This window comes from Dreissena polymorpha, chromosome 1 (assembly GCF_020536995.1).
Source record: "Dreissena polymorpha isolate Duluth1 chromosome 1, UMN_Dpol_1.0, whole genome shotgun sequence".
Classification (NCBI taxonomy): domain Eukaryota; kingdom Metazoa; phylum Mollusca; class Bivalvia; order Myida; family Dreissenidae; genus Dreissena; species Dreissena polymorpha.
In genome coordinates, this window is record NC_068355.1 from 8,847,327 (window position 1) to 8,861,750 (window position 14,424).

The following is a 14,424-nucleotide window of genomic DNA, read 5'->3' on the forward strand; positions in this document are numbered from 1 at the left end:
GAAGACGTTTCGCGTCAGCGAGCAGAGCATCTGTAGTTCCCAGTCTGTGTTAGGCGTTGCTTGAAAGAATCGGCGTACTACATCTAGCGCTTCGGTAGCAATTTGCAGTGTTTCTCAAAGGATGACAATTTGCAGTGGTTCTCAAACTGCAACTAACTTCACACCTAATCGAGCGTCTTTTGTCTGCTTGATTTCGCTGTTTTCACAACTCGAATATTTTTAGCACCGACCAGACGAGAAAGTGCCCTCGAATAATTGCCAGTTAATTAGGTGTGAAATGCCTTTCAGGGACCGGCACACATCCTCGAGTTATCGAAAATCGCATGTTTGAGTTATTGCGGGTATTTTTATATAGAAATTAAAGGAAAATGCTAGGGACTTCCTTTAATGCTCGAGTAATCGCCAGTTTTCGAGAAATCGCCAGCTCGAGTTATTGCAATTCTATTGTATTCAGTATGACATCCTGTACATCAATACACCTAACCAGTATGTCAAATTGTAAATCAATGCACATATTCAGTATGACATCCTGTACATCAATACACCTAACCAGTATGTCATATTGTACATCAATGCACAAATTCAGTATGACATCCTGTACATCAATACACCTAGCCACTATATCATATTGTAAATCAATGCACATATTCAGTATGACATCCTGTACATCAATACACCTAACCAGTATGTCATATTGTAAATCAATGCACATATTCAGTATGACATCCTGTACATCTATTCACCAAAACAGTATGTCATTATATACATCAATGCACAAATTCAGTATGACATCCTTACATCAATACACCTAGCCAGTATGTCATATTGTAAATCAATGCACAAATTCAGTATGACATCCTTACATCAATACACCTAGCCAGTATGTCATATTGTAAATCAATGCACAAATTCAGTATGACATCCTGTACATCTATTCACCAAAACAGTATGTCATAATATACATCAATGCACAAATTCAGTATGACATCCTTACATCAATACACCTAGCCAGTATGTCATATTGTAAATCAATGCACATATTCAGTATGACATCCTGTACATTAATACACCTAACCAGTATGTCATATTGTACATCAATGCACAAATTCAGTATGACATCATGTACATCAATACACCTAGCCAGTATGTTATATTGTAAATCAATGCACAAATTCTGTATGTCATAATATCTCATCTTCTACAAATATGACCTAATCCAATTGGCTCAGAGCCGTCACGTGCCCATGGAGTACTTTTCATACACCCCGAGTAATTTCAATACCCACTGAGTAATCAAGTAGTCGGTTGAGATATAATCGTCACACCGTTAGTAACTGACGGTGTATGGGAAATACACCCTCAGTAATTTAATACCATACTCCAGCTTCACTCTTGTACCGTATGAAATTACTGAGGGTGTATATCCCATACACCATCAGTTACTAACGGTGTAACTAATATTGTACATCAATGTACGAATTCAGTATGAAATCCTGTACATCAATACACCTAGCCAGTATGTTATATTGTAAATTAATGCACATATTCAGTATGACATCCCATACATCAATACACCTAGCCAGTGTGTCAAATTGTAAATCAATGCACATATTCAGTTTTACATCCTGTACATCAATACACATAGCCAGTGTGTTATATTGTAAATCAATGCACATATTTAGTATGACATTCTACACCTAGCCAGTGTGTTATATTGTAAATCAATGCACATATTCAGTATGACATCATGTACATCAAAACACCTAGCCACTATATCATATTGTTAATCGCACATAGTATGTTACTTTGTTTTTAAGATTTGCTTATACAAGTGTATGACTGTCTAAGTTATTTTTAGTTGTTCGCTTGTGAACAACTACAGTAAACAGCATGTTTTGCAAGCCAGATTTGTGAAGGAGTAAAAACTTGATGACTGCCGCATTCGCGCCGGGAAAGGGTTTGCGTCAAGGAAGAATACACCAAACAACATTTTTGCATCATGAAAATAGTACACTGAATGTTACGTTAACATAGCTAAACACAGCTCACCTTAAAGGTCACAGGGGCCTGTCGGCCAATAAACGCAGCAAAACTTCTAAATGAACTCTTAAATACGCATATACACGTACGCAGCACAGCAGCTGTGACTATATATAGCATCCTAATCAGTTCAACAGGAAGAAAACTGGAAGAAAAACGGAAAAACCCAATTCCATTTTACTAAGTGATTATTACAACTATTTTTGCATTGTGTAAAGCAAAACAAATATTAAAAGAAAAGTTTTGTATATGCATATAAATTCTATTTTATAATTATTTCATAATGATAAATTAAATAATGTACTTATTAACTAGATAGTACAGTGTCATGATAAGACAGATATCGTTTCATTATCTAACCACAAATGGTTGCCGTACTAGGTCAGTCTGTGTGGAAATCGTTCTTGAAAGACTGAATAGGCTACCAAAATTTGCTAGTTTTCTATAAAAAACACAGTTCGACTTCAATTTTCTATAGAAAAGTATTGTGCTAAGATGTTCCATTTATAGGAAACAATATTTTTAAAGACATGCATCATGGGAAAATGGGTCTTATGTCATATAATGCCAGTGTAGATATGGTCCAGTCTGTGCATCTCGCAGTCCTGTCAGGGTATACCTCATGAGACCACGAAAGCCTGCGTGATCTACAGTGGACAGGGCAGCTCCTGATCAGATGGAGCAAGAGCGCAGACTGTGCTTAAGCTATGCGTGCAGAAGCGCCATAAGACCCATTTTTGCATGAGGTGGCTCTGAAAGAATGATTTGAATATATCGAAACAAAACTGCATGTCAATCAAATATATCGAAACAAAACTGCATGTCAATCAAATATTAAAATACAATATATTTCAATGGTATAAAAAAATCATCATTAGTCATGTGAAGACACATGATTTGATCACCGGTTGTATATTTTTTATTTACAAATTTACACGTCTGGTTTGAATATAGGTGCAATAAATAAGACACATTCAATGCGGTGAATATGCCATTAAGTGAAAAAAAAGCAAAAAAATTTTTAACCTTTGTTTATTTAAATTATTTAAAAACATGTTTTTTCTAACTTAATTTCAAAGTCAAGATAATATATTTTAGCATTTACGATCGCAAATATGGCCAATTACAATTGAAACTTTCTGCTGGCCATTAAAGTTAAAAATGTGGAGTAACCTTGTCCTTTAAAGGGCAACCAGACATGGTTGCATTGGCCACCGTGCACTTGTCTACTTGGATCAAAAGTATTTCTTTGGCAAATACCCAGGCAGCCAAGGTAGATCAGCCCTACTTTGGGTCAAAATTAAATATTTCCCCTGAAAGGTCACAGGTGCAAATCTGCAGATTATATTTTTTGTGAAGACTTAGCAATGACCTGTAAATAAACTTCTGAATTAAACACACACTTTAAACGAGCACTTTGTACCTTTTTCTAAGCAAAATGGCTGTAAACGCTCCATTGCTTAATAGATAATCCACTGATAAGAGATAGCATGACATACATATTGAATATTTATGCCACATAACGCAGATGCGTAACGAGACATTTTCAGGTTACGAGAATGCTTATGAAGGTGGGGTTAATTTGGTACTATTTTTTATTGAAGACTGTCAATTAAGTAAGCGTTTACCGCAGAAAGATTAACAAACCATTACAGTATTACAATTTACGTAATATAAATCGATAATTAATACAGTATATTAAAGACAATTTTGGGCATCATCATCATACCTTGTAACTGTAAATAATAGTTACCTATGAAACGTTTTAAGAAAATGGTGTGCAATCGAATCCTTATGGTAAGATGTGAAAACAATAACCTTTAAACAATTGAGACAGTAGAAATTTTATTCCACTACATGTATATTTCATTTTGCTATTGCCATGTTTGAATATTTGCTGCTTTAAGTTCCTGTGAGTGCAAATACAGGGTTAATCATTCACTATACATGTACACAATTTAAAACTGTGTTTTAATAAGAGCGCGAAATTGTTGCTGTTGTCTGTCAAGTTCTATGCATGAAAAGCATGCATGTTGCAACAGACCAGGTACTGTAACTAAATATAGACCTGCGTTTCAGTACATGTAGTATTTAATGCTGAAATATTTAAATCAGAATTGATGCCACTCTACATGACACATTTAAGCATTCAATTTTAAAACTAAATCTTGAGAAAACAGAAAGGCAGAATGTTGATTTTGAAAATATCTTGGCCGAATTCAAATCGGGTCACGTTGGTTAAAATACTAGGTCACAAGTTAAAATGATAGAACAATCTTATAACCTCTCAAGAGGCACATATATTACTAAATCTTGATAAATCTTGGCTAGATATCTAGACAATATATCGACCAAATTCCAATCTTGGTCATATGTATCCAAAAAAAAGGTTACCAGGTTAAATCTTAGAAAAACCTTGCCCACATTTATGACGCAATCTTGATAAAACAAAATCATTCATAAAATTGACCTTGACAATACCAAGGCCAAATTTGAATCTCCAGCACAAATGGCCAAAAACAAGGTCACTAAGGCAAATCTTCAAAAAAATACTAGTTGCAACTCTGTAGTCTAAATTATGACTTGATAGGAATATGTATAGGCAGAGTTTGAATATGGGTCATGTTTAAAAACAAGTGGACCTGAGAGGCCCAAAGTCCCTCACTTGAGATACAAAGGAACTGGCCAGTTCTGTACAGCCAAAGATATCCTTAGAACAAATGTTCTAACCAAGTTTCATGAAGACAATAAATGTGGCCTCAAGAAAGTTAACAAGGTTTTACTATTGCTATATAAGGAAAAATGCAGCACCCCCTGGCTGCCATGTTTTTCAACAGATTGTAACCATTTTCAAACTCATCCATGATATCATTATAACAAATGTTCTGACCAAGTTTCATGAAGAATTGACTATAAATGTGACTTTTAGAGTGTAAACAAGGTTTTACTAAAGCCATATAAGGAAAATGCCCCAACCCCTGGCAGCCATGTTTTTCAACCAACCAGAAGCATTTTGGAACTTGTTCAATATCTCATTGGGACAAATCTTTTAAGAAAGTTACATGAAGATGGGACAATAAATGTGGACTCAATGAGTGTTAACAAGGTTTTACAATAGGCATATAAGGAAAAATGCCCCACCCCAAGTGGCCATGTTTTTCAACCAACTTGAATCATTTTCAAACTCGTCCAATATATAATTGGGACAAATCATCTGAACAAGTTTCATAAAGATAGGACAAGAAATGTGGCCTCTAGAGTGTGAACAAGGCAAATGTTGACGATGAACGGCGGATAAAATGTGGACACAAAAGCTGACCATTGAGCATGTTGTGCACAGGTGAGCTTAAAAAAGGACACCAGGTCAAATATTGTAAGAAGCTACTTTTATGATTCAATCTTGATAAACCTTTGTCATTATGTTTTTGTAACTAAGCCTTTAACAGTTGGTGTTCATTAATCACAGTTAGGCACTTCAGGGCTATCTTGTTAAACAATCAATAATATATTTACAAGTTTTTATACTCTAGATATTGTGGATAAGACAATTTGTATGCAAGGATGCTCACCATAATTACTGAGTTCGGTTTCAATCTCATTCCTAACCAGGAAGCATAAACATATTTATTTGTTTATTAGGATAAGTTTGATTTTTATTGGATTATTTAGAACAAACATTTTAAGGTTGTAACAGTCATGACGGAGATCTGCAAGAGATCTACTGCTCCTATTTACCCATTGTTATAGTAACGGAGTGTCAATACAACAAACAATATGTCATGTTTGAAACAAAAGAAAAAGGAATGCAGTTTCAATATTTATTGCAGTACAGAAGTGTAAAACAACATCCATTTAATAAAATAAAATAAACGTAAAAAAATGTACGTACACTAAATAAATATTAATCACTAACAAAGCAAGCATCAAATCTCTCAAACATTAACCTCAATGTAAAAAGTTTTATGCTGCATTCATTTTTATTCATAAATGCAGGTTGAAAATTATTCAAACTTTATCATTTAAACAATATGAGCCTACCTCTGTGAGAAGGGGAGATAATGCAAGTCTCACCAGATTAGCCTGTGCAGTCAGCCTGTGCAGTCAGCCTGTGCAGTCAGCCTGTGCAGTCAGCCTGTGCAGTCAGCCTGTGCAGTCAGCCTGTGCAGTCAGCCTGTGCAGTCAGCCTGTGCAGTCAGCCTGTGCAGTCAGCCTGTGCAGTCAGCCTGTGCAGTCAGCCTGTGAAGTCAGCCTGTGCAGTCAGCCTGTGCAGTCAGCCTGTGCAGTCAGCCTGTGCAGTCAGCCTGTGCAGTCAGCCTGTGCAGTCCGCAAAGACTAATCAGGATGACACTTTCCGTCTAAAGTGCATTTTCGCTAACAAGGGACTTTCTTTAAAAGAACCATTAACCCATTTATGCCTAGCGTCTAGAAAAAAGGCCTTGGCAAACAGCGTAGACCCAGATGAGCAGCCACATGATGCGCTGTTTGCTTACAGGAATTTCTGTTAGAAATATTCTAAATATAGAAATAAATATACTTGACATCCCTAATTTTGGAAATAAATTGATTCAATTTAGAAGGATGAGTGAATCCACTAGGCATAAAGTGGAAAGTGGTGTTCCTGATTAGACTGTGTGGACTGCGTATGCACATACATTAAAACCCCTTTTTCACAAAGCATGGCCCATAGGTTGGTTGTTACATATGTTGCTGATTATTTCCTTCTCAAAAGTCTACAATTAGGTAAACAACAAGTATATTCTACAACTACTTGCGAAGGTAAACAAAATGTTGATATTATAAATTATTATGCATGTTCATGTATTTCCAAACATTTTCATTACAAGTATATAATTAAAGTTACATAAATACTTGCATTCACAAATATTTTCAAAATATTTCATAAAATAAATTTAACCCATAATCAGTGTTCCTTCTAGCGTTATAGCCAACATTTTAACGCTAGATGTGGTATGGTATGATAGATACAAATTGATAGTTTTATTTTTTGTGTGACAATATATTCCATGTTAATTTTCTGCCACAATATCCAAACATTTATGAGCAAACACGAAACTGGCTTCGGGCAGCATTGGAAGATCGTTGTATTTATGAGAACGATGTCTTCCTTCGGATGCTGCCCGAAGCAATCCAAATTTAGCGTTGAAATTTTTGCCACTACTATAAGGATAATTGTTTTTTATGTGTTAACTTTATTGTTATCACTTTGATATTTTAATTTTATTGTACAAAATATTTGTTGATTTTGAGTGATTATGGGCTTTCAACACAAAAACTAAACAAATATCTGTAAATATAGTCTTACTGCTTCCACCAGTTATATCTTAATAAATATGCATTCATAGATAATTCATAATAAGTATTGCATGTCTAAAGTACATACAGAACAAGGTTGATGTAAAATCTCGTGATAAAATACTGGAACAATACTCGGACAACTATCCTATCAAGTATACATACATGTTAGTACAATAATTATAAACCTTGACAATCATCCAGCAATTATTCTAATTCAACAAAGAAGCTGCACAAACAATTACAATATTGCACAAGTAATACACATTCAACAAAAGTTATCAAACCCCAAACAGGAAACTCTTGTATTCTTTTTTGTATTTGAAACTTAGCGCACAAAATGCTTTTTTCATCAAAACAAATTTTGTTTAAAATGCAAGTTTTGATTATTTAAGTCTAGCATTAGTATGTTCAAATGAAAAATTAAACATATTTTTGGTTTACATGTTCATTTTACCGGAGTGAAATTGCAATACATGGAACTCAACATTTAAAGCTTTTCAGTGTGTCATGTGTTACAACTTTAACCCATTTGTATAATTGTCAAAAAACTAATGACATGTATGTCTCTCAAGATGCAAGCACTGTTATGAACTACTTGACATAATCTTACCTGACTCAAATATATATAAAGAATAACAGGTTACTGCCTGATCTTTTTGTAATATATCAGGCAAAGTATAGAATAATATAACGGCGAGGCCTGATATATTACAAAAAGATCAGGCAGTAACCTGTTTTTCTGTTTATCATACCTCTACGTCCCTGATTTTAAAGAAATAATGGAGAAAAAAACGCTAAAAAGCTGCAGTTTTGGAAGGAAAGAATATTACTTTTGTCGTTTGACGTGTTAATAATGACGTCATGAGCACGCGCGCTTAATATTTGTAGAAAAATATTTTTTGCTGTTTGTGTTGCATTTTGTGTTTAAAATATATTACATCTTGGTATGACATTGTTTGTTTTGTTGAATCTGATTCAATTTTAGTAAAAATGATTACTTCATAGTTGATTCCAAGTAATATGACCATCCTCCACACATGACTGAAAGAAGAACTTCCTGTTGACCATGACATAAAAAATATATCAGGCAACATTATCTCCGGCAGATATCAGGTATGAAAAAATATATGATTGTGTTCACTTTCAAACACATGTCAACAAAATGAACATCTACAGTATATACTACTTGTAAGATAAATAACAATGTTGATGTACTCATTTCATGTTGTACTTAAACTAATAACATGTAAACTAAAATGTCTTCATTAACATTTCTATTTATTATTAATTACTTCTTCAGAATGAGCTACCAGTTGTTAACTGTTGTTGCAATTTGGCTACATACAATTCAAAACAAATCATGCTTAATGCAACTGGTGTAGGGCTTATCTGGGTTAGTATGGGCAGCCAAGTAAGCTAAGGCAAATATGTTATAGAAAAAAAACTTAAATAATAATGCATGCTCTTGTAAAATTGTTTGCTTTTAAGCTAAAATGTGATATATTTGAGCCTCAGTCTGTGCAAAGGAGGTTTATGTGAGTACACTGTCGTCCTAGATCAGGTTGTGCAGTCCGCTATGTGCGTACACTGTCGTCCTAGATCAGGTTGTGAAGTCCGCTATGTGTGTACACTGTCGTCCTAGATCAGGTTGTGCAGTCCGCTATGTGCGTACAATGTCGTCCTAGATCAGGTTGTGCAGTCCGCTATGTGCGTACAATGTCGTCCTAGATCAGGTTGTGCAGTCCGCTATGTGCGTACAATGTCGTCCTAGATTAGGTTGTGCAGTCCGCACAGGCTTATGAGGGACAACACTTTCTGCTTTTATTGCACTTTTCGTTTAAAAGAAGACCCTTCTGGACGAAAATACAGTTAAGGTGGAAAGTGTCGTCCCTGATTAGCATGTGCGACTGCACAGGCTTATCTGGGACAACACTCTATGCACATGCATTAAGCACCTTTTTACAGGACAAGGCTCATTTGAATTAAATAAAAGTAATAAAATGTGAATAATAATCATGTTGCACATCAATCGTAAAAAATAGCATATTATAATCTGGCAGTGTAATTGCTATACCATGTTAGTGTTGAACAAAAGTTTCACTAAAATGAACAGAATCATGTTAAATGTACTGTACAGACAAACACAAAACCATTTTTCCTACATGTCCAAGGGAGGCTACCACAATGTCCCTTCTGTTGATAACTGCACTGTGGTAGGCCCCTTACTCTGTATTTCTATAGAAGCAGATATATTTGTGATTATTTTTGAACACAAATGTGCTAATATAAATTAATACCTCATATCTAAGTTAATAAAAATAAAACAAGGATCGTTGTTTGATACACTCACATTTCCTAGCTTAATGGTGATGCTAGATGACATAGTAACATTTAGTTACCAAATAAATTAACCATTTCAATTGGTCCATTTTAAGTCAATGTCAAAGTAAACGTCAAAATTAGGTAAGGCGATATGGACAGGGAATGGTCAAGTACAAGTTCCATAGATGTAGAAAGCAGTGTAAATGCTACTGAAGTAGTAAAATCTAACAATGAATAACCAGGTCAGGGTCAGCAAGAAGTTTCAAGAGGTTTAACCCTTTACCACTAGATATGTATTTATCCCTTTACCACTTTTATTTTGTCACTTTAAAAGTATTATTTAACTAAAGACCTGTCTTACCAAATTCAAGTTTTAAAGGCTTCATTTCCAATTCATAGATACTAATGAGCAGCAAACAGCATAAAACCTGAACAGACTGCGAGTTACTCCTAGGCTGTATTGGTTTTATGCTGTTTGCACATAACCATTTTCACTTTGCTTCTGAGTGGGAAAGGGTTAATATTATCAGTAGATAGTGCAAGTATTCCAGTTAGGTAGCAAGCAGTGATGGTGCCAGACAAATAATGAAACATAAATATCCATAAAATTCCATGCTAATTATTATAAGTTTAAATTATGTCTAAGTGAGCTAAGGGATATGGTTTAAAGAATTTAAAGAAAATGGTCCTACACAACAAGTGTGTTACTTACAAATAGTTGTAGCAGGCAGTGTTATGGCAAAATCTACCAAACCACTTAAGAATGAAAGTGCTGATGGACAAACAAACCAAAGCCAGGACAATCACTATATTAAGATGTCTGGGTCATACAAAATACATCAAAACAAAGATTAAAATGGACAATAAATATTGACAGAAAATAAAAATTATATGCCAAATGTACAAAAGTCTTGATACCAAGTTATAAATTGTGGACAATACAATCAACAAATATTTGTCTATTATTTTAAAAACAGAAACATCTTGTTGGCATGATACAATATACACAATATGAGTAGTAATTTAATAGTATACATAAAGCTGCAGGTAAACCTTAATTTTTGAATGTTTAAACATTATGAGTATTATGGTACAACCTAAACAATGTTATTGGCTTGAGAAACTGGCAATGCAGCAACACAGCAGTTCCTTTACACACTTTTAAAGCTTGCGTCAAAAGGTTCCGCCAATGGACAGCACGTCAAAACACACGTCACAAACCCGCACTGGCTTGGACAGATTGTACTTGATGATAGGCATGTCTTTAGATGAACACTTGGCACAAAGTAATCTCCCACAATGGCGACTGGAAAATTAATTTATATTAATCCTTAACAAACTATTAAAATGAAGTTAGAATGAGAAATCAATCATTAACAAGCAAATTCGTTGAATTGATATCCCCCGCCATTATACTTCTGGACTCAAAAGTTTTCTGGACAGATGGACAACGCCAACGTGCATCATCCTCTTATCCATATATATACTCATACCAAGTTTCAATGAAATCTGTCAAAGCACTTCCAAGATATGGCTCCGGACACACAACAAAGCATTTTTTCAAAATACAAAGGGACATAACTCCGTTATTATATGATGGTGTACAATGCCATTTGGCGTGCATCATCCTCATATCCATATATATACTCATACCAAGTTTCAATGAAATCAGCCAAAACACATCCAAGATATGGCTCCGGACACAAAAGTGCCGGACGGACGGAGGGACTGAAAGACAGACGGAAAGACGGAGAGACGGACAACGCCAAAACAATATCCCTCCGCCTATGGCGGGGGATAATAATAAAGTTAGTTATTACCATAAGTTAACCAGTTGTATTAATGATGTTTTAAGCCTAAAGCTTAAAATAAGCACTTGCATATACAATGCAGCAATAAAATGGATTTTTACACATACAAATGATTACAAATATTCCTCAGACATGAAACAGTGTCCATGCATGCAAAATATACAGTAAAAATGATCAAAAACACATTCACTTGTAACGATTCTTGGAAAAGTACTTTTTTTTTTGAAAAAGTAACACATAAACAACTGAAACTAGAGCTTTGGCACAGACGTGACATATACCCCCACGTGCCGCATTGACACAGACTATTTTGCATGCTGTCTTCACAAAACAAGAGAATCTAATTTATGGCGATTTTTAAGAATTATTATGCCATTGTTATTTATGGTCATTTTGACCTTTGAACACTTGAATTATTTCGCATGACACGCCGTCCAATGACTGTGAACAAAATTAATGTACAGAGTCATTTTAAAATCTCACAATGAATGACATAGTTATGGCCCGGACAAGCTTATTTATGGCCATTTTTCACTTTTGAACTCCAAGTGTGACCTTGACCTTGGAGATATCGACGTAATTCTTTCGCATGACACATTGTCCAATGATTGTGAACAAATATACCAAGTAATTTTGAAATCTCACAATGAATGACATAGTTATGGCCCGGACAAGATCATTTATGGCCATTTTTGACCTTTGAACTCACACTGTGACCTTGACCTTGGAGATATCGACGTAATTCTTTCGCGCGACACACCGTCCAATGATGGTGAACAAATGTGCTTGATGATTTTAAAATCTCACAATGAATGACATAGTTATGGCCTGGACAAGCTCATTTAGGGCCAATTTTGACCTTTGAACTTACAGTGTGACCTTGACCTTGGAGATATCAACGTAATTCTTTTGTGCGACACACCGGCCAATGATGGTGAACAAATGTGTCAAATGATTTTAAAATCTCACAATGAACAACATAGTTATGGCCCAGAAAAGCTCATTTATGGCCATTTTTTACCTTTGAATGTGACCTTGACTTTGGAGATATCAACGTAATTCTTTCGCGTGACACACCGTCCAATGATGGTGAACAAATGTGCCAAATGATTTTAAAATCTCACAATGAGCGACATTGTTATGGCCCAGAAAAGCTCATTTATGGCCATTTTTTACCTTTGAACTTGAAGTGTGACCTTGACCTTGGAGATATCAACGTAATTCTTTCACGTGACACACCGTCCAATGATGGTGAACAAATGTGCCAAATGATTTTAAAATCTCACAATGGTCGACATAGTTATGGCCCGGACAAGCTCATTTATGGCCATTTTTTACCTCAAAATTTGACCTTGACCATGGAGATATCGACTTAATTCTTTCGCGCGACACACCGGCCAATGATGGTGAACAAATATGCAATGATTTAAAAATCTCATAATGAACAACATAGTTATCGCCCAGACAAGCTCATTTATAGCAATTTTTGACCTTTGAACTTAAAGTGTGACCTTGACCTTGGAGATATAAACGTAATTCTTTTGCGCAACACACCGTCCAATGATGGTGAACCAATGTGCCAAATGATTTTAAAATCTCACAATGAACGACATAGTTATTGCCCAGACAAGCTCATTTATGGCCATTTTTGATCTTTGAACTAAAAGTGTGACCTTGACCTTGGAGATATAGACGTTATTCTTTCGCACAACACACCGTCCAATTATGGTGAACAAATTTGCCAAATGATTTTAAAATCTCACAATAAATGATAAAGTTATGGCCCGGACAAGCATTTGACCTTTGAACTCCATGTGTGACCTTGACCTTGGAGATATTGACGTATTTTTTTCACGCAACACACCGTCCCATGATGATGAACAAATGTACCAGGTTATTATAAAATCTAAAGATAAATGACATAGTTATGGTCTGGACAAACTTTCGGTTTAAAACACACTAAGTGACCCCGTGACGTAGTTTTTGACCAGGCATGACCCATATTCAAACATGACCTATACATCATCTAGATACAACTTGTGACCAAGTTTGGTGAAGATTGGATGAAATTTCGAGACAGACCGACAGACGGACTGACAGACCAACAAAGTGACTCCTATATAGATCCCATTACCAATGGTAATAGGGGTATAAATACACTGTTTAAGTCACAAAAGCAACACAATTATGTATATTTTAAATTACACATAATACAGTGTTACTTGCATCAACAATTTGATTGGTACTGCAAACAGTGTTGATTTTATGTTGCTTCTACAGAGGGAAAGAAGACAAACAACTTATTACCAAGGTTCTTAATGTAAAATACTATAAAATACCAAAGTCAAGACTGGGTGCTGGAGTCTTGTAAAAAATAATAAATAAGTTTACTCATATCTCAGTTCTACAATTAAAATACTTTTAACTGATTATTCACATTTGTCTTAGTTTAAATCTGTTAGATATTTTTAACACACTTTGGAATGCTCTAAGAAGCACATTCTCTATGTTAAAATAACTTTGAACCATTCTCTGGGACACCCAGGCTTAATGCATTTATGTAAAGCATTGATCCAGATAAGAGTAATAAGGAACTATAATTCCTGCCTTACCAGTGGTGTTTTCTATTTTTCAAACTGAACTTCACAGTGCATTCCAAACACATCTCTCCATCACTCCATGGCGGCTCCTTGGCCAACATATCTGTGGACAAGCACATACACGTACAGTTAACATTCTTTTTATGAAATATTAACTATGAAGAATTTGAATGGGTCTTGGAATAAACTAACAACACATATACGCAAAATGTCACTAATAAAGCAGGGAGTTATAAGTGACCAGCAGTGTAGGATCAGTGTGGTGTACATCATACAGCAGGGAGTTATAAGTGACCAGTAGTGTAGGATCAGTGTGATGTACATCATACAGCAGA

At 35.2% G+C, this 14,424-nt stretch overlaps 1 protein-coding gene and 1 long non-coding RNA gene across 5 annotated transcripts in view; both read right to left on the reverse strand.

The window, feature by feature from the left end:
* Positions 1-683: 683 nt before the first annotated feature.
* LOC127865311 (uncharacterized) lies at positions 684-3,348 on the reverse strand. The gene is made up of 3 exons (XR_008042582.1): positions 3,214-3,348; positions 2,660-2,792; positions 684-2,185 (listed from the first exon to the last, which is right to left on the reverse strand). It is a non-coding gene; the product is annotated as an uncharacterized LOC127865311 (long non-coding RNA).
* A 2,496-nt stretch (positions 3,349-5,844) lies between these two features.
* Positions 5,845-14,424, reverse strand: part of LOC127870437 (rabankyrin-5-like) — a 75,045-nt gene continuing 66,465 nt past the window's right edge. For all 4 annotated transcript variants that reach the window (XM_052413041.1, XM_052413031.1, XM_052413037.1 and 1 more), the window contains 2 exons: positions 14,102-14,192; positions 5,845-10,984 (listed from right to left, as the gene is read on the reverse strand). In XM_052413041.1, the coding sequence (XP_052269001.1) occupies positions 10,852-10,984; positions 14,102-14,192 (224 nt within the window). In that variant the 3' untranslated portion in view covers positions 5,845-10,851. The remainder of the gene's footprint in view (positions 10,985-14,101; positions 14,193-14,424) is intronic.